General features: G+C 52.4%; 1 protein-coding gene across 1 annotated transcript in view; it reads left to right on the forward strand.

The window, feature by feature from the left end:
* LOC111142477 (sperm antigen with calponin homology and coiled-coil domains 1 like) overlaps window positions 1-13,097 on the forward strand; it is a 111,576-nt gene extending 98,479 nt beyond the window's left edge. Inside the window, exons 14-16 of the mRNA XM_022495670.1 lie at window positions 7,446-7,562; window positions 8,600-8,659; window positions 10,398-13,097. Coding sequence (XP_022351378.1) covers window positions 7,446-7,562; window positions 8,600-8,659; window positions 10,398-10,487 — 267 coding nt within the window. The 3' untranslated portion in view covers window positions 10,488-13,097. The remainder of the gene's footprint in view (window positions 1-7,445; window positions 7,563-8,599; window positions 8,660-10,397) is intronic.
* Window positions 13,098-17,991: the final 4,894 nt, after the last annotated feature.

Consider the following 17,991-nt stretch of genomic DNA (forward strand, 5'->3'; position numbering starts at 1 on the left):
ATGACCTGAGCCGAAGGCAGAGGCTTTAACCCACTGAGCCACCCAGGCGCTCAAGAATTTTTTTTTTAAACTAAGACCATAAAAATTCCCATAAAACCCACTCTTGAATCATTACATTTAAGCAACATAACTGTTCAGTGAACACTCTAGGATAACTTAGCTGCTTATGAGATCTACTCAGTGTATAGAGTCTACTGAGCATGAACTTCTTTAGAACCTCTGCCAGTTTGTTGGGGTTTTTTGTTTTGTTTTGTTTTTTCTTTTTTTACTGTGGTAAAACAGACATACCCTAAAATTTTACCATTCCAGCCATTTTAAGTCCACAGGGCAGGGATATGAAATATATTCACAGTATTATACAGCCATCACCACTGTCTGGTTCCAGAACTTTTCCTCACCCAAAGGGAAACCCCCATACCCGTTAGCAGTCACTCCGTATGCCCAGCCCCTGGTGACCACTCGTCTGCTTTCTGTCTCTGACTCTCACTAGTTTGGATACTGCATATAAGTGGTGTCATTCAACATGTGGCCTGTGTGTCTAGCTTTCACCCAGCAGAGTGTTTGAAGATTTATCCACGTAGTAACGTGTCAGTACTTCATTTTCTTTTCTATGGACTCAAAAAGATGGCATCTTGTGGACATACTACATCGTGTTTATCTATTTTTTTCAAATGGACATTTGTTGCTTGGTTGTTTCCACGTTTTGGCTATTGTGAGTAATGCTGCTGTGGACATTACTGTATAGGGATTAGTCTGAACACCGGTGTGCACTTCTTTGAGGTGTGTGCCCCGAGTGGAAGTGCCAGGTCACCCAGCAGTTCTCTTGTGTGACTCACCGAGGGCCTGCCATAGCGGCCACAATATTTTGCATTCCCACCAGCACTATATACTCCTCATTTCTTTACATCCTCACCAGCACTTACCACTCCATTTTGTGAAATAATATGCATCCTATTGGATATGAAGTGGTAGCTCTTCGTGGTTTTGATTTATATTTCTTACTGACTGATGGAGTTGAGTATCTTCTTGTATGCTGTTGGCCATCCATCTGTCATCTTTGGAAAAATGTCTGTTTAGATTCTTTACCCGTTTTGCATTTGGGCAGTTGGGTGGTTTGGTTTTTCCCTTTCATTAGGGTTGTTGAGTTGTAGCTTGGTTTTTTATGGGACTTTTCAGATACCCACTAAAGTAATGAGAATGGTAAAGCAACCCTGCACACATGTTCCCTGGGCACAAGTCATTGCACATGGTCCTCGAGTTCTCCACCCCCACCTGGAGGTTTCCATAACTACTCCCAGCCCTTTAATGTCATCTTGCATTTAATTTAAACTTCCCGATTGAAACATGGTTTTATAGTTGGTTTGCTAGAATTAAGATCCAGATAAGGCTCACACTTTGCATTTGGATAATATACTTCTTTTAGTCAATTTTAATCCTAAATTTCCCCCTTCTTTTCCCCCTTTTCAGTTCGTGGTTCTTGAAGGAACTGGATCACATATCTTTTTTTTTTTTTTTTTAAGATTTTATTTATTTATTTGAGAGAGAATGAGCGAGAGAGAGCATGAGAGGGGAGAAGCAGATTCCCCAAGGAGCTGGGAGCCCGATATGGGACTCGATCCTGGAAGTCTGGGATCATGGCCTGAGCCGAAGGCAGCTGCTCAACCAACTGAGCCACCCAGGCGCCCTGGATCACATATCTTAACAGAACTTCTATATTTTAGGTTTTGCTGACTACCTCCCAGTGGTGTTTCCCCCTGGTATAAGCTAGAAAATAGAACTTGAGGTTAGGTCTGATTCCAGTTCTAGTTTTTGGCAGAAACACCTGAGCTGTGGAGTTGTGTCTGTCTCTCCAGGTGGCAGAGCAGGACCAGCTCTCTCTCTGAGATGGCACCGGCCCCTCATCCTCATTGTTGCCAAGTGATGCCATTCCATTTCTGTCAGTCACTCCTGCTTCTTTGGAATTCCTCCTCACAGACTCCTTTGTCAGCTGTTTAATTGCCTTGCCATCCATTTTGGTCAGGAAAGTTCCATCCTATGCTTGATCCTCTCCCTTGATTTCCCAGCACTCAGGATCATGAGTGGTTTCCAAGTTGGGCTGGGTGTGCTTCTGTGAGCATCATCATGAACTCCCGGATTTGACCTTTTAAATGTTCCCGCCCACTGCACTTCCACCCACCCGCAGTCTTTAGATCAGTCCAGACTTGGGTCATCTGGAGACCTTCAAAGAAAATCAGTGTCTGGGCAGCTGGGTCAGCCTTTCTGGAGTAGAGCTGAGCATGTTGCCTTGAAAAGGCCTTGCAGGTGATTCTGATGCATAGTGAAGATTGAAGGTCTTCATTGGAACCCCCTCCCCGACAAGGGGCATAAGATGCAGGGCCCTGTGTTCAAGATTGCTGGCTCAGCCTGGGCTGTCTGCCCTGCCTTCCTTCCTTATCCCTGCTTTACCATGTAGTCCCAACACCTGGACTTCATGATGAGCAAGCCTCGTGGACAAGGACAAGCAAGCCTGCCCTCCCTTTTTCTCCCCTCCTCTCCTCTTCCTTGACCTGGAGCAGAGCTTGGCTAAACTTCATAAGGGAGACGGCACAAAAGTCCCCAGGGCAGCACCCTTAGATCTGCAGCCAGACTGGGCCTGACACTTTACACCGTGGCAGCCCTGGACACCAAGCAGGTTTTTCCTTGTTAAATTCCAGGGTCTTCTGGGGCCTTCTGTGTTTAATACTACTAGCAGTGGTAAATACTGTCTGTTGATGTTTTTTACCTCTCTTTTAGACATCACATCCCCCTGCCATACCACACAGAAAAGGATACCCCTGTCTGCTTCTCCCAGATTTCCCTCCAGACTTTGCCCCCTGGCCTGGGGCTGAAGCAGTTGGGTAGGGGTTTTGTTTGTAATCCATTTGTACCTCCTGAACGCTGGGCGGTGACACCCAGCAGGTGGCATTCCCAGTATCTTCAGTCATGGGAAGGACTCTGCCTTTCTGCCTGTGTTTGGGCCTGTGACACCACTGTCAACAGTTGAAGATTTTATTTATTTATTTGACAGAAAGATCACAAGCAGGCAGAGAGGCAGGCAGAGAGAGGAGGAAGCAGGCTCCCTGCTGAGCAGAGAGCCCGATGTGGGGCTCGATCCCAGGACTCTGAGATCATGACCTGAGCCGAAGGCAGCGGCTTAACCCACTGAGCCACCCAGGCACCCCAACAGTTGAGACAGGTCTAAGGAAATCGGTGTAGCAGAGAGATGAATAATGGTGTTTGGCTTCTTGCCCTATGCCCATAAAAGTGGCATTTCCTTAAATAGATCAGAACCTTAATAACTATTTAAAGAACATGTGGTATTTGGGAGTGTATTTTGTGGCCCTTAATTAAACTTCAGACAAATTAAAACATTTTTAAGATGTTTTATAACATTTTTTATCTTTCTCTGTGGAGATTTGTGTAACTTTTGCTCTCTTACCCCACTCCTCAACTCTCAGTGCATACAAGGGCACACCAAAGTGGGGCCACCTGAAGCCCACAGGCAGAGGACAACTTCCTATCATAGTCATTGGAGCAGGTGAGGGCTTCTGGCCCAGCTCCAGAAGGAGCAAGTGGGAAATGCCCAGCTGGTCCTGTGGAGGGGTGTGAGGTGTTAGGCGATTTTACGAGTCTTGGTCTGAGTTTTTATGATAGTGAAAAGAACAGCAGATGAGCTTCTAAAGCAGGCTACGTCCATCTGCCTGGTCAGATCTCTTAGTGGACATTCATTGGATGGGAGGACATGAGCCTGTAGGAGAAAATGCGACAGAGTGCCTCATTTGAGTCTGTGCTGAGTGCTTTCTTGAACTTTTGTTCTGACACATATCATAACCCTCTCATTTTTGTCCACCTAATCCAAACATAGACTTATCTGGAAGAGTTAGAAAAGTCCCGAGTTGACCTGAGAACCAAATGCAAAATCTGAATTTATTAATTAGAAACTTGTATTATAATTACTAGTATGTTCCATTGTTCCTATTTTAAAAAGAAAATTGTTCCCTTAGAGATCTTGGCACCATTGACTGTGAATAATGAGCAATAGAAAGTCCTTCCGTTAGTGTGCATATTCCCCTCAAAACATCGTTTTTTGGGCTTTAAGAATAGTTTATTTTAAAGGTATCGGCTGGCCTGCTGAAGCAGCCGTGCATGTAGGGGTCAGGACCTGTGTGGGTGGAAGGCCCTTGACCCTCTGCAGGCCCTGCACTGATCTACAAAATGTCACTGGGCCCGTCTGCCCAGATAGAGGTGCACTCACGCTTTACAGTCAAGGGTTTTTCCTTAGGCACAGAAAAATGCCACTTTTTAAAAATAGTCCATTTCTAGAAAACCTTTGTGAAGTAAGTAAACATGTCAAAAAAGCGTATCTGTGAATGTCATGGGACCATTACAGGTAATTGAACTTCGTGATGAGGTGGCTTCTTAAACCTAAATTGATAGCCGTGGAATCAAGAGCTCCAGAGAGGAAGCCGGGGGAGCTTTTCGTCTTTCATCTGAATTTTCTTGCACCCTTTTCAGCCTCAGAGAACTGGCTTTGTTGTTTATATAGACTTTTCTCTCTGTTCGATCTGCGTTATTTCCCAGTAATTTGATTTTTTAGCCCTGATCAAAGTAGTGAGATGGGGGAGCAGAAGGCGCCAGCCCAGCGCTGCTGTGGTGATATGGGGTGGTGGCAGCCTTGCCTGGGGTCTGCTATCTCAGCTTTTAGGTTTTTCTTTGCTTCCCTTGAAGCTCTGGCCTCATTTTCCCCCCGGGTCCCTCTCGAGGGGTGAGGAGGTAGAGGGACAGGAGTCAGAGCACTCAGAGGTCTCACTTGGATTTGGTGTGTAGTGGCCTCACTGTCCTCTGCAGGGTATAGTGCCCAGCTTGGCTCCTGCCAGCTGGCCCAGGCGGAGACACCTGCCAGCCTGCCTGGGCTTGGACTTTGTTTTGATTTGGAAGTTTGGTTGTCAGGTACTTCAAAGTTAACTCCCCCTACCCTGGAACTCAAGAGGCCATTGTTTCCTCATTGTTTAAATTTCTTTGGCATGTTTTGTAAATGAAGCCGCTGCTCTGCCTGGAGGTTCCAGGCTTGAGGTTGGGTTTGTGTTGAGGAAGCTGGGGAAGGCTGGGGTTCCCACAGCTGGGGAGCTGGGGCGCAGCCATTTCCTCTGCTGCAGGAGCCTCTGCCCTGTGGCGTGGGGAGGCCAGGCACGTAGGCGGCTCTGCCAGACGCCTGCCTTTCAGGGAGCTGGAGAGGGGGCTGTGGCGGCAGGAAGTGGAGATTTGTTTTCCTCCAGAAATGAATGTGGCCTCTGGGGGCAAGGGTTGGGAGTCCTCAGCGTCCACATGTTGCCGTTGACCTCCCACAGGGCTTGGACTCGTCTGTAAGAGGCTACTTGCCCTGTCGTTCAGGCGATGATATGAGGTGCCTGGGCTCTTTGATCAGTCACTTGTCATGAGGTCTGTTCGGGTTCCTAGGAGAGTGTGGACGGACTTTGGACGGGCCTGAGTTTGAATAACCCCCCAGGTCAGCTCTGGAACCTGGGCCTTCTTGAGTCCCAGCCTCCTTACCTGAAACTGCTTCTAGGTGATGATGGAATTAGAATGACACCCTGTCCTCCCTGCTGCCAGCCCAGCACCTTGGACAGGTCACTTCCCTTCCCTGGTTCGTTTCTTCCCAGGTGGCACTGGTGCCCCTGGCGCCCCTGGCTGGCTGCTTCCTGAGATTCAGACGAGATGAAAGAGGCTCCTTTGCTGCGGCAGCGATCAGCAGTAACCATCGGACCCCGCTGGGTGCAGAGTGCCCTCATGGGAGGCAGGGGCTGTCCTTGTTCCCTGGAGCGGGGACCTGTCAAGATTAGGACAGGAATGCTTATTTGGGCTGTGTCATGGCCAGAAGTGTGAGGCCTGCTGCCTGGAGGCAGGGAGGACCTACCAGGCCCCAGTGGCCGGGGAGGGGTTGGTGGGCTCACTTATGGAGGCCAAGTCAGATGGCCCTGAAAGCTTGCGGAGACCTTCCCTATGACTCTTGGCCAGTTTGCATTCTTTTGTGCTTTAATCTGCTACTTTTTCTCACCACAGTTTATGAATAATGCTTTCATGCCAGATTGGTGTGACTGGCTGCCCCAGATAATCAGGTTACCGAGGGGAAATGACCTCTGGAATCATGGCCCACAGAGTTGCTGCCTTTTCTAAGGCTTCCGCCCCCCACACACACCCAGAGGGCAGCATTCTGGGTGTCTGGAGTCAGGGGCCAGAGAAATTGTTTCAGTGATGAGGCTGATGAAACGTTCAGCCCTGTGCTCTTCCACGCTACTCGCTGCTTTTCTAAGGGGACTGACCGCAAGCTGTGAGTCTGGATTAAGACTATCTTCCTGGAAGGGCCACTTGCCCAGCCTAGTCCGATCCTCCCCACCTGCCCCTAGTCCATGAGCCCCAGATCCCCTACTTGGTGTGAGGACCTAACAGTTTGTAAACCTGGGGTGAAGTATGGCAGAGTTTGTAAAACCCTATACACATACACATAGTATTCTTTTCGCTATGATCACTTGTCCCTGGGAGGAGTGGCAACCTGTATCCAGGAGTGGGGGGTTTGCCTTCATTAATAAAGTCTGGGCTTCCCAGTCCTTTAGGAGCTCACCCTTGGTGCAATTGAAGTCTGCGTGAAAGAAACAGTGGGGCCTCAAACAAGAGGTGTTTGGGAAGTATTCTCTTTTTGGGTCTGTGGCATTGACATAAAGTGTGTGAATTTCCAAAATTTAACTGTGGAGTTTCAACTTCAAAAGGATTCTTGCAAATAAGGGTAAAGGCTACAGATCAGCCGAAGGGTGTTATCATATAGTCAGCTATTCTGAATAGGTTATTTTTATAGTTGCAAATAATTTACTATGAATGTGGAAAGAGGCACCTCTTCAAAGAAAACCAAGGTGATCCGTGGAGCAGCTCTGTGGGGAAGCACACATCCCCAGCATCAGTCGGCTCCCAGTGCCTCCTAAGGCAAGAAGGCAGCTGTTGATGTCCTCAGGACACAGAGGTTTTGCTAGATAGTAAATCTGTGCCTAGAGCCCTCATAGGTGAGGTCAGAATGAATCCTAACTTCTTAACATAGCACTTTTGCTCCCCAGGGCCCGGCAAGGCTGCAGAGCTGCCAACCAGCTCCCTGTGCCCAAAGCTCTTCACACGAGGTGGCAGTGACCCAAATGTGTGTGGCTAGGGGGATGGTGACCTGTAGGCGGTGGGCAGGATGGGATGGGCTCCTGCTGAAAAGGCCAGTCCCTGACCTCTGCTGGTCTTCAGACATGACCCGTAACACACTGTGCCTTCTCTAGAAGCTCCCGCTGCTTGAGGTTTGGAGGCCATGTGGCATCTGAGGCTGCCTTCCCGCGCCATGACACGCTCTGGAAAAGATCACAGGGTTTGTTACTTACATGTATTTTCCTTTCCTTCAGAATATTGACATTACGAACTTCAGCAGCAGCTGGAATGACGGGCTGGCCTTCTGCGCTCTCCTGCATACGTACCTTCCGGCCCACATTCCGTATCAAGAGCTGAACAGCCAAGATAAGGTAGGCTGATGAAACAGCCCAGCTCCTGGTATCCTTACCACACAGGAGAGGCAGAGCTTCCCAGCTGTAGGGCCCCTGCCACAACACTGCCTCACAGCGGCCCCCTCCCAGCTTAGTCTTATTCTGAAATTGAGTTATTTGTGCTGAGCCAGCCAGTCCCTGACCTACCTTGTGTGGGACATTTGGTGGGTTCAGCATTCCCCAAGGACAACATTCCCAGTGGGAGCAGTCAGCCTTCCTGGGTAATGACATTTAGGATCGAGGGCTTTACTCTTGAGAGCGACTCAGGGCATGAGTGGTCTGGGCAGTGCTTCCCATGCTGGGCCGGTCTCCTGCTAGCCCTGTGTAGTTCAGTCATCCCACTTAGGGAGCTTGCTCAGGGACCGGGTCGGGGACAGCCCCTGCCCAGAGGGACATGGAGAGAGGTCCCAGGCCTGAGCCCTCCGCTGGTCCCCTCATCTCCTCAGATAACACTTGAAGATTCCTCTTGAGGAGGAAGCTCACTTGACGGGTGTTTCTTTTTTTTATTTTTTTTAAGATTTTATTTATTTATTTATTTGACAGACAGAGATCACAAGTAGGCAGAGAGGCAGAGAGAGAGAGCAGAGGAAGCAGGCTCCCCGCCGAGCAGAGAGCCCGATGCGGGGCTCGATCCCAGAACCCTGAGATCATGACCTGAGCCAAAGGCAGAGGCTCTAACCCACTGAGCCACCCAGGCGCCCCTTGACGGGTGTTTCTGATGAGCTTTTGGGTCCAGGTCCAGGCGCCTCAGACTGATGTGTCGAAAGTGGCCTTTTTGCACAGTGAGAAAAGAACGAGTGTGTGGAGATTGCTCCATGGCTGGTTCCAAGAGGAGCGGGTGGTGGGGGGGCCTGCAGAGGGGCAGTCAGGGTCGGTGGGGGCTCCAAGGGTCCAGTGTAGGTTTATTCTGGTACCACATGGGGGTGGCTGTCCATCTTCCCCAGCAGCATGAGTAGTGCAGGTCCCCTTCCTCCTGGCCTTGCTTGTCCACTCTAGTCACGCAGTTTGTTTTACAGCGAAGGAACTTCACACTGGCCTTCCAGGCAGCTGAGAGCGTCGGCATCAAATCCACACTGGTGAGTCACTGGCAGGGTCCCTCTTTGTTAAGAAGAGTTTCCTTCTCATTAAGGGAGATCCTAGGTGGTGTGGTGGCCTGATGATCAAGGGGCTAGTGGGTGAGGATGGGGGTCCACCCAGGCCCTTGGCAGCCAAGTGCATGTCCCGTCAGAGAGGTACAAGCTGGGCTTTCACCTCCGTCCCATGGGCACTTTATGCCTCACATGAATTGTCCAAAGGAAGCACCCTAAATTGGGTAGAGTCATCCTGCCTACAGCCCCAGCAGCTTTGACGTCCTTAGAGACCAGAAGAAAAAAATGCTAACAAGTTTGTAACCAGTCACTGTCAGAGACACATTCCTCCAGGTCTGTCTGCCTTTTGTCAAAGAAGGAGGCTTTAGAGGCCGAGCAGGCACTCCCGTGCTTCACAGGGACCATGGCAGACGCCACTCCGGTGTGAGACATGAGCTGTAGAAAACCCTCATGTTTCAGGGTCGTCACACCACTGCCCAGCATCCACAGTAGCTCACAACCGACGTGCTTCTGTCAGATCTCTCGCCCCGTCACCATGTCAGACTTTCTGAAGAAGGTACTGGGTCCAGATACAGAGCCAGTCCTTCCACACCCACCGACACTGAGGTTATATAAACTCGGTGCCGTGGTATTGGTCATGCAGGGACACACGGTGGCCAGCGCGCAGCTTGGGGAGTTCCATAGTAAGAGCCCCATGAGGCCAGGTCACTGCCCCAAGGGCACCCCTCGGCCTGACTGGTAACAGCTGGATGGCTTTGAAGAAGTGTTTACATTCATATTTACCCCACAGGAGTGTTCATGTAGAGGTCCAGAAGTCTTATCTTCTGACTTGAAGAAATAGGCTTGTTTAGGGTGGTCTCTATTCAGTTGTACAGAGAAAGAGAAGTTACCATTATTGAAATGTTTTCTGTTATGTGGGTATTTTACATCACGTGGGAAGTTCCAACATATTAAAGTGGGCCATTCCCCCGACCCCAAAAAATCTTTATATTGAACAAACATGTTTTTCTTTTTCTATACCAAGTCATAATTGGGTCGCCCATTCCAACCCGCTGTCCATGGCCTCACCCCAGAACCTCCCAGAGCAGTGCTTGGGAGCGAGGCTCCCCTGGAAAGTCACGGGGATGTTCTTCAGAAACAGTGGGTCTCTTTTGGGGGCCTCCCAATTCTATATCCGAGTCCTGACTTTTCCCATGTTCGTTTTCATCAGCTGGTATCTTACACGACTGGTATTCTGCAGAATACAATCAGAAAACAGTGTTTTTGATGATTTCAGATGGTTTCCATGGTGAAGGGCATGGGAAAGTTGAGTTCTGGGAGCCCTGGGTGCACGGAGACTCTCCTGGGACAGAGACTGGGTTGAGAAAGGCACTCAGAAGCGACCACCTGGAGGAGTTTAAGAAAGGAGGCAGACAGGGTTGAAGGCCCCAGAGAAGATGATAACGAGCCTCGGAGGGCCGTGGCCATGAGCAGGGGCTCTCCTATGTGGGGCTCTGGCGCAGGGCTTGGGCACAGAGAGGCAGCTCAGGGATCACGCTGAAGCTTCCAGGGACGCTTGGCAGCAAGGGAGCAAGCATTTTGCCAAGGCCTTTGGGGGGTGTGATCTGGCTTGGCCCAAAGTCAGAGGCCCTGCCCTGTGCAACAACCCGTGTAGCTGCCAGGGAGCCTGTCGGAATGGGCCCAGAAGTGACCGGGATTCTAACAAGGTTTCTTCCTTCTCCACTAGGACATTAATGAAATGGTGCGGACTGAGCGGCCCGATTGGCAGAGCGTGATGCTCTACGTGACAGCAATCTACAAGTACTTCGAAACCTGAGCACCTCTGAAGGACTCTCCCCGTTACCAAGTGACACCAATGCCATTAGCTACGCACCCCGTAAAGCTTTCAGTGACTCTCTGAGCTGCCCCGCAGCGTGTGAGCCTTCAGCCGGGGCCTCTGAGTCAGGAGAACTCAGGCCTCTATGGCCCCCAGCTCGCAGCCGGCTCCGCACACATGACCTGTCCGGCCCAAGGTTGGCCTGGGCTCCACGCATGTCACACACGCTGTTTGCTGCCAGTTTTTTTCTGAAGAGAATATTGAACTGCATTAGTGCTGTGGAGTGTGCAAACCAGCTCCTGCACAGCTAAACCTGGGAAAGTGGGTGAAACTTAGTGGGCAGCTCACAGGGGTTAGTGAAAGCTTTCGCCACAGCTCTTCTCGACTGCTCGCCAGTGCGGCTTCTGTCACCCATGAGAACCAGGCAGGGGACTCAGCGCCCGGCAGAGGTGCCTGGGGAGCAGGCTGCAGCCCTGGACGTGGAGGGCCATGGAGTACATCACCATGGCCACAGGGCAGCCACCGCTTACGTGTGGCGGGGCTGGTGTGGCCTGCTTGGTGTAGGTGTCTGCAGCTTGAGCTAACAGTGAATTGTGACTCGAGTTCCCAGCTGGTGGCGCCCATCACTGCTGAAGGGCTGGTTTTGCGGCTGGGCGCCCTTCAAGTGGAGGTGACCCCTGTCCTCGGCGCTGCCAACCTGTCCTTCAGCTTGGAAGGGGCTTGGAAACCCAGGTCTGACTTTAGGTTTCTGGACAAAAGAATTGGTTAAAAGGAGTTCTAGTTGAAAAAAATTTTTTTTTCTTATGAGCAATATTGGGGGAAAATAGCTCCTGATCTCTTAGTACCAAAGTTAAGTTGTTTTAGTAAAGATAGGGATAAAACATGAAATCTGGACATTAGCATGGTGAAAGCCAGAAATGAAGTCAGAAGTAGCAGGAGAAAAAGCCAAACACTTGGAGAGAGCCCTGCAGGGTAATTTAAAGTCACTGAGTCACTCAGATAAAATCCTCCTGGGCAAGAATTTAAGGAAGTGCCTTAAGTCTCCTTGCACGGGTACACCAGATAGAGGGTCTTGGAGGCCACCATGACCACAGCCACAGCAGATAGCATCAGGGCTGGTGGCCTGCAGCCCCGTGATGGAGTTGGTCCCTTGCCATGCCACCCTCCAGGTTCCAAGTGACAGGCAGCCGCACCTGCACCCCTTCTGTGTGTGGAACCGAAGCCTTATTATGAGGGTTTCTGTTGAGGTGACTCTCAGGCTGGGACTCAGCCCTTCTTGGGAACAGGGATCCCACATCTCATGTGCACCTAACACAGTAGCTGTTGGTTTGAACAGCATCGAGACTGGTTGCTTCTAGAATACAACTGTGTTTGGCACCTACAAAGTAGCACGAGGAAGAGTTGCCACTGGTGGAAGCACCATCGCTGCCCCAGCCATAGGATGTGAAGAAGGCTGCCCAGCCAGCATGTGGGCCTGAGGGTTCTGTGTTTGAGCATCATGTTCTAGACAGGAGTTTGAGGTGTCTGTAGCCTAGGAAGGAATGTGGTTATTGTGAAATGGGCTGTGTGTGTGTGTGTGTGTGTGTGTGTGTGTGTGTATGTATGGCCTGCTGGCCCACAGTCACCAGCTGGCTGGTAAGTGCCCATCAACCCTGCCCAGATGTCCCAACCTGGCAGCTCTGGCTGCTGTCCTGACTGGAGGCTTTTTGTGAAATGCCTATTTTCAGCTAAGGAAGGAGAGGCTTAGTGAGCAGAACCCAGCCCCAGAGTGTACCAGAAGACCCTGGCGGATACCTGTCCCCATCCTACTTGATCAGGTTCTGTTCTGGCTTCTGTTGCTCTGTTGACAGTTGCTCTCTGCTGTCAGATGAGGGACTGTTAGGTAAGAATTATTGTTTTTTAAATGTCTCTCCACTCGGTCTTCCCAAGTCCCACTTTTGCTCTCATTTGCCTTCGTGGAAGCCTGTGCTCCTGTCTGGACCCAGTGTGTCTGACATGTTTTTGTTTATTTATTATTGTTGGGGGGTGCTTTTTTGTCCTATGAAGGAGAAGACTTTCCTGGGTCTGCAGTTCACACATCTGTTCCTTCCTAGCCAAGTGACCCAGCCCTGGCAACTCATGCTGGGGGACCTGGGTCTGTGCCCCCAAGGCCGCCATTGGGGTCAGTGACAGGGAGAGGGTGGCCACAGGAAGTGCCAGGACCGGGCCCAGCCTGTTTAAGGGCCCATCTCTGCCTCCCTGACAAGAGGCTGTGCCAGGGTACCCATCCAGGCCACCTACATTTGCATGTGGCTCTGCAGACGAGAAAATTCTAGAAGCATGACTTTTCTTTTTCTAATAGGATCCTTTTAACACTGTTGGCTTTATGGGATAATTCTAAATGGTCATATATACCTAAAAGTGCTACTCTGAGGTGCTTTTAGTCCAGTGGCACTTGACATGAAGCCCCCAGGAAGTCATTTTGTCTCTTTTCCCTTTAAGCACAAGCTTTACTGCAAAAGGGCCAGTTCCATTTCTGTATCTCTCAACCACAGGCTTCTGCTGACTGACAGTACTTTTTTATTTTGTTCTATTAAATATTCTTGAATGTATTAAAATTACTGAAACACATCAGGCTCGGACTTTTCTAACTCCACACTTCCAGCTGCTCCTCTGACATGGTGTGAACAGGACCCTGGCCACCCCCTGGGACTGACTGTGGCAACAGGAGGGCACCTGAGCCCAGGCTCCATCCCCTCTGGCTGGCCCTCCCCTGCAGCTCACAGGCTGGGAAGTGTTGTGGTTGAGGGACCTGAGGGAGTGAGTGGGAGTGCTGGTGTCTTCCAGGTCCCATCGTGGCCTGCAAAGCAGAACTACAGGCCAGATGCCCAGGACTGAGACCCCAGAAGCCCTGCCCAGGTTACCCTACAAGAACAGAAGGCCTGGCATTCCCAGCGGTAGCCAAGACATGCTGTTGTGGGGAACAGAGTGGTTGGGGCGGGGGGGGTTGCCTTGAGGGCCTTTGTTGTTTTTTTTTTTTCTCCCTAGCAGTGCATCTTCTTGGAGATCATTTCCAGAATATATAAAATTACAGAGGAAAAAAAATCAGTAATTATACCACTCAGAGCAAGCAAACCAGTCAGGCCTTTTTTCCATGTGCATCTTGTGTGGAATGATTATGAATCTATGGGGCACAGCCCAGGATAACACTGGGGTTTGTCATATTGCCCATGCTATGTGTCTCATGTGGAAAGGACTATGAGGCCACCCCGTTACGTACTAAGTGACCTTGGGGGCCTTTCCTGGACCTGAGACTCCCTCTCAGGGATGGCCTCTGCCCAGTAACTGAGCTCACACCTGGGAAGCGCCAGAGCCCATGGCCTGAGTTGAGATGTGGCCTGTGAGTGCTGACAACCGTGGGCACCCACCGTGACCCGGCTTCCAGAGCACACCCAAGTCCTTGGAGTACAGGACTGGGCAGGAGAATGACTGCCCTGAGACTGGGCGTGTCTCCAGCTTCTCCCCACTTGCCAGCTGTGGGACCTGGGGCGCTCGCTCAGACATGGAGCTCCTGCCCTTCGCTGAAGTGTAAGGAGGTCGTTCTGCTGGGAACAAGAGGCTGCTGAGACCAGCATGTTGGGGTCTGTGTGCAGTGGACACCAGTCGACACCCTCCCTCAGGACCCCTGGGCTAGAGGGTCAGAATGGGCTGTCCTAGCTGCTGCCCCTCAGTTATGGAATCTGCCCTCCCCAAAACATCCCTCCTGCCTGCCTGTCATGCTAGCTACCTCCGGAGAAGACTGAGGCCCACCACGGGGAGTCCTTTTGTAGCCCAACTTCCTAAACTGCTCCTAACATGGTGGGGCCCAGGGGTGCCGCTTTCCTAGACTTGGTGCTTGCGCTTCCTGTCCCAGGACAGCATGTCTGGGGAGGGAACTGTTACCACCTTGACTTAGGGAAGGTTCTAGAACCTCGGGGGGCAGGAGTTGACTTCGATGGGTGGAAGCAAGAAAACAAATTCCTCAAGAAGGAGAGATCCAGAAAGGATCTCACACCGTTCTGTCCATAGCCTCGCAGGGCTGGGGTCCTAGGCCTTAGGCAGCCATGCCCTGGTGACACAGTGGCCAACTCTTTGGCCCTATTCTTAAACGGCACTTCCCAACACCCTTGGTTTGACCTGAGTTCTGTTTTAGGTTGTCCTTTAAATGGAAGGCAGGGCAGATAGAAGGGGTCTTGGGCTCTGCACCAGGCTGATGAGTGGACTGTAGTCAAGGCCAAGGCTATTGGGAAAGCAAGAGCTCTGAGCCTACCAGGGCAGGGCTTTGCTGGGCTGCAGCTAGTGCATCTGTGCAGGAGGCAGGGTGGGGGCCTGGGAGGATGGCTTTGTAATCCCTGGGCCTGGCTCATACTGTGGGAGAGCAGGCTGAGTGTGGAGGTAGGGCTGGGAGCTGTGGGCCTGTGAGGGCAGGTCAGAGGGGCAGAGAGTGACCGGGCACAGCCTGCCATCTCTGCCACCAGATCTGAGCCAGACCCAGAGCATGGAAAGAACACGAGAGTCCCTGGAGAATGTCTTCATTATGGAGTGTATGTGAGCCCAGGGTTCTTAGAAATAGATCACAGTCCTAGGAGGAGGGCTGGGGAGGAGCACAGGACAGGCATGTCACCGGGACCCAGTGGGCAGGAAGCAGGTTGCACCAAGTGGGAGTTGGGATACCTGGGTTCCCTCCACCCCCAGGTCTGGCACCAACTTGGCGACAGGCCAGGGTTCTTCCCACCTTTGCAATATGATGACCCCCCACAAAGAGGCCCCTCCTGATCCCTACTACCAAACACCCTGCTCTTCTTGAAGTGGAGTAGGGAAGTTCCTAGCAGGGCATGGGGATAGGGGTGCAGGGAGGGTGGGGAGAAGGCAGCTGGTTTGATGTTCTGGGAACTGCTGCATGCCAGTGCCTGGGCTCCTGGCTTAGAGCCATTGTTAGGGTGGTGAGCGACAAGCTCCGGCATGCACATGGTCCCTGTCCACCCTGTAGCCCAGGATGAGGTCCCAGTCCTGTCGGGACCTTAGTTCCCACATCTGCATGGATGAGCCCTGATCAGCTCAGAGGCACAGAGCTCCTAGTGGGATTACTGTCTGACACATAGAAGCCGATGTGGGCTGGAGCATCTTTCTGGGGACGGGGCTGGAGGATCAGGGCACTGCTCTTGTGGCTCCCAGGCCTACAGACGGTTTGGGGAGCTTCCTCTGGCATGATTCCGTTGTCTTGGAGCCTGCTTTAGTCTAAGCATAGACAGAAGCCCTGTGAGGTCTCTCACTTCCTCAATTCCAGAGTCCCAGGAAGTATGCAGTGCCCCTCCTACTTGAAGGAGACGTTGGTGAGTACCTCAGGGTGGCCTGGATGGTTTGTAGGGACGCTGGCCCCAGCACCCACCGGGTGCTTTGTCCTGGGTCTGGAATTGCTTTCCCCCTGATGTGGCCCAGCTGGCCCCAGTGCAAACAATCAGGGTCCAGAGGCCACCAGGTGCATCCTGGACAGGAACAAAGCCAGCAGAGGGGCGGAGGGGCTGTCTGAGACCAGAAATCAGGAGCAAGAGCAAGCCCAGCTGGACCCCCTGAGGAGCCTGGGCTTGGACGGAAGGAAGGGCAGGTACCCGTTGCCTTCAAAGCCTGACCTGGGGCTGGGCAGGGACACCAAGGCCCAGAGATAGAAGGTGGGATCTGCCAGGGGCATCCCCGTATCTGAGGATCAATAGGCCTGTGCCCCCCGCTCCCCCGCTGGAGCTCCCTTGGGCAGGCACAGGGGCCTCCCCTATGGCCAAGACACCTGAGAAGTGTTCTCCAGGCTGAGGAGGGCACCGCACCGGTAAGAGGGCAGCAAGGCCAACACAGTGGGGGTGCCAAGAGCGCAGTGTTCGGGGGGCCTCTAGTGTGGGAAGGCCAGGAGATGTGGGTTAACCATGAGCACGTCGGCTCGGCAGGGGAAGCAGGGTTTGCGAACAGCCCTCCCCCATGCCTGCTTCCTTTCACGGCTCAACTGGCTAGTCCCGGGTGTGTGCTGTCCAGGCAGTGGCTTCGCGGGAGACCTGGACAGAGGCACATGACAGATGACACAGGACCATTGGAGCAGCTCCTTTTGCCTCTAACTGGCTGGTGAAGGACTGCTCTAGGACAAGGATGGGGACCTGGTGGCGCTCCCAGCTTGGGCAGGTCCCAGGGGCCCTGAGGAGCTGGCTCTGGGGTGGACCCAACCCCTTGCCTTACCACCTCTGGCCTGAGGACACGCCTACCCCAAGTGGGCCCCAGGGGTGAGCTCTGAGAGCTTTGGCACTCTGGCCCTGAGGACCGGCTGTAGAAGGGAGACCTTCAGTCCCTGGGCGTGGGGCCTGTCTGGCGTGGAGACAGGTGCATGCATGGCCAGGTCATATGTAGGGTGGGTCATCCGGCTGGGTGGGAAAGGTGCTGGGCCCCAGAATGGAAATGGCAGGGGCCCATGCTGGGGGCTAAAGGGGCAAGAGTGATCCCTGCCCCAGGTTGTCTGAGTGTTGGTCTCTGCCCCATGAAACTCCACAGTCCCTCCTAGGCCCCAGGTGACTCTCAAGACAAGCTGTTCCTTGCGTGTTTGTTGAGCGAGGACAAACTGGTGTGGGCAGGAGGGTTTTATCTCCATTGCAGGAGTAGTTCATCTCATGAGACAGCACAGAAGCAAGGGTGGAAAGCCAAGGGTGTGGGAAAGGGCCATCTGGCCAGGCAGAGCCCCCAGCTGGTACCTCATAGCCTGACTGTCGAGGGAGGTGAAACAAAACAGTTCCATTTTACAGGTGAGGCAGTGGGAACCTCACCGCTGAGGGAAAGCCACAGCACCAGTGCAGCCCCAGGGGCAGTGTCCCTGCCTGGTGGAGGAGCTCCTTCCTTTGGTCCCCCATTACTCCTCACAGGATGTGAGTGGGACGAGGGTTGGAGGCTACAAAGGCCTATACTGGGGGATGGGGTGCCAAGGGCCAGGCTGGAGGTTGGAAAGGCATCCAGGGACCGTTCCCCACTTGAAAAAAATCTTGTATGTGCCTCACCAACACCTGGAGCTGGGTTGGGGTCCTGACCCCTCCCAGCCCACCCTTCTCCACCCCCCATGGCCTATCCTAACCCTGGATATTAAGGAAAACAGGAACCCTGGGACCTGAGCTGGCGGAATGGGGATGGGAGCTCAGGCTCAGGAAAGAGCTGGAGGAGGCTGCCAGGCAATGGAGGCTGGCTGAATCCAGGCAGTCGATGGGCACGGCCTTAGACTCTAGTTCCCGAGCTGAGCCTAGAGTCCCATCTCCTGCTGGCATTCTCCCCCTGTGGGAGACATCGAGCTTCTGTAGGGGGCCTCAGCTCTAGGATCCGGTCTAGTCCTGCACAAACCCCTCTCCTGGGCTTTTCACCGTGACCCCGCTGACCCCCAGAGGTTCAAGAATGCAAGGCTTCCCATGAGTCCCTGGTCACCAGTGCCCTGGTCTCTGGCTGTCTGATATAGTTCATCCGGCTGTGC

Source organism: Enhydra lutris, unplaced genomic scaffold (assembly GCF_002288905.1).
Source record: "Enhydra lutris kenyoni isolate GAN:26980312 unplaced genomic scaffold, ASM228890v2 scaffoldscaffold8, whole genome shotgun sequence".
Classification (NCBI taxonomy): domain Eukaryota; kingdom Metazoa; phylum Chordata; class Mammalia; order Carnivora; family Mustelidae; genus Enhydra; species Enhydra lutris.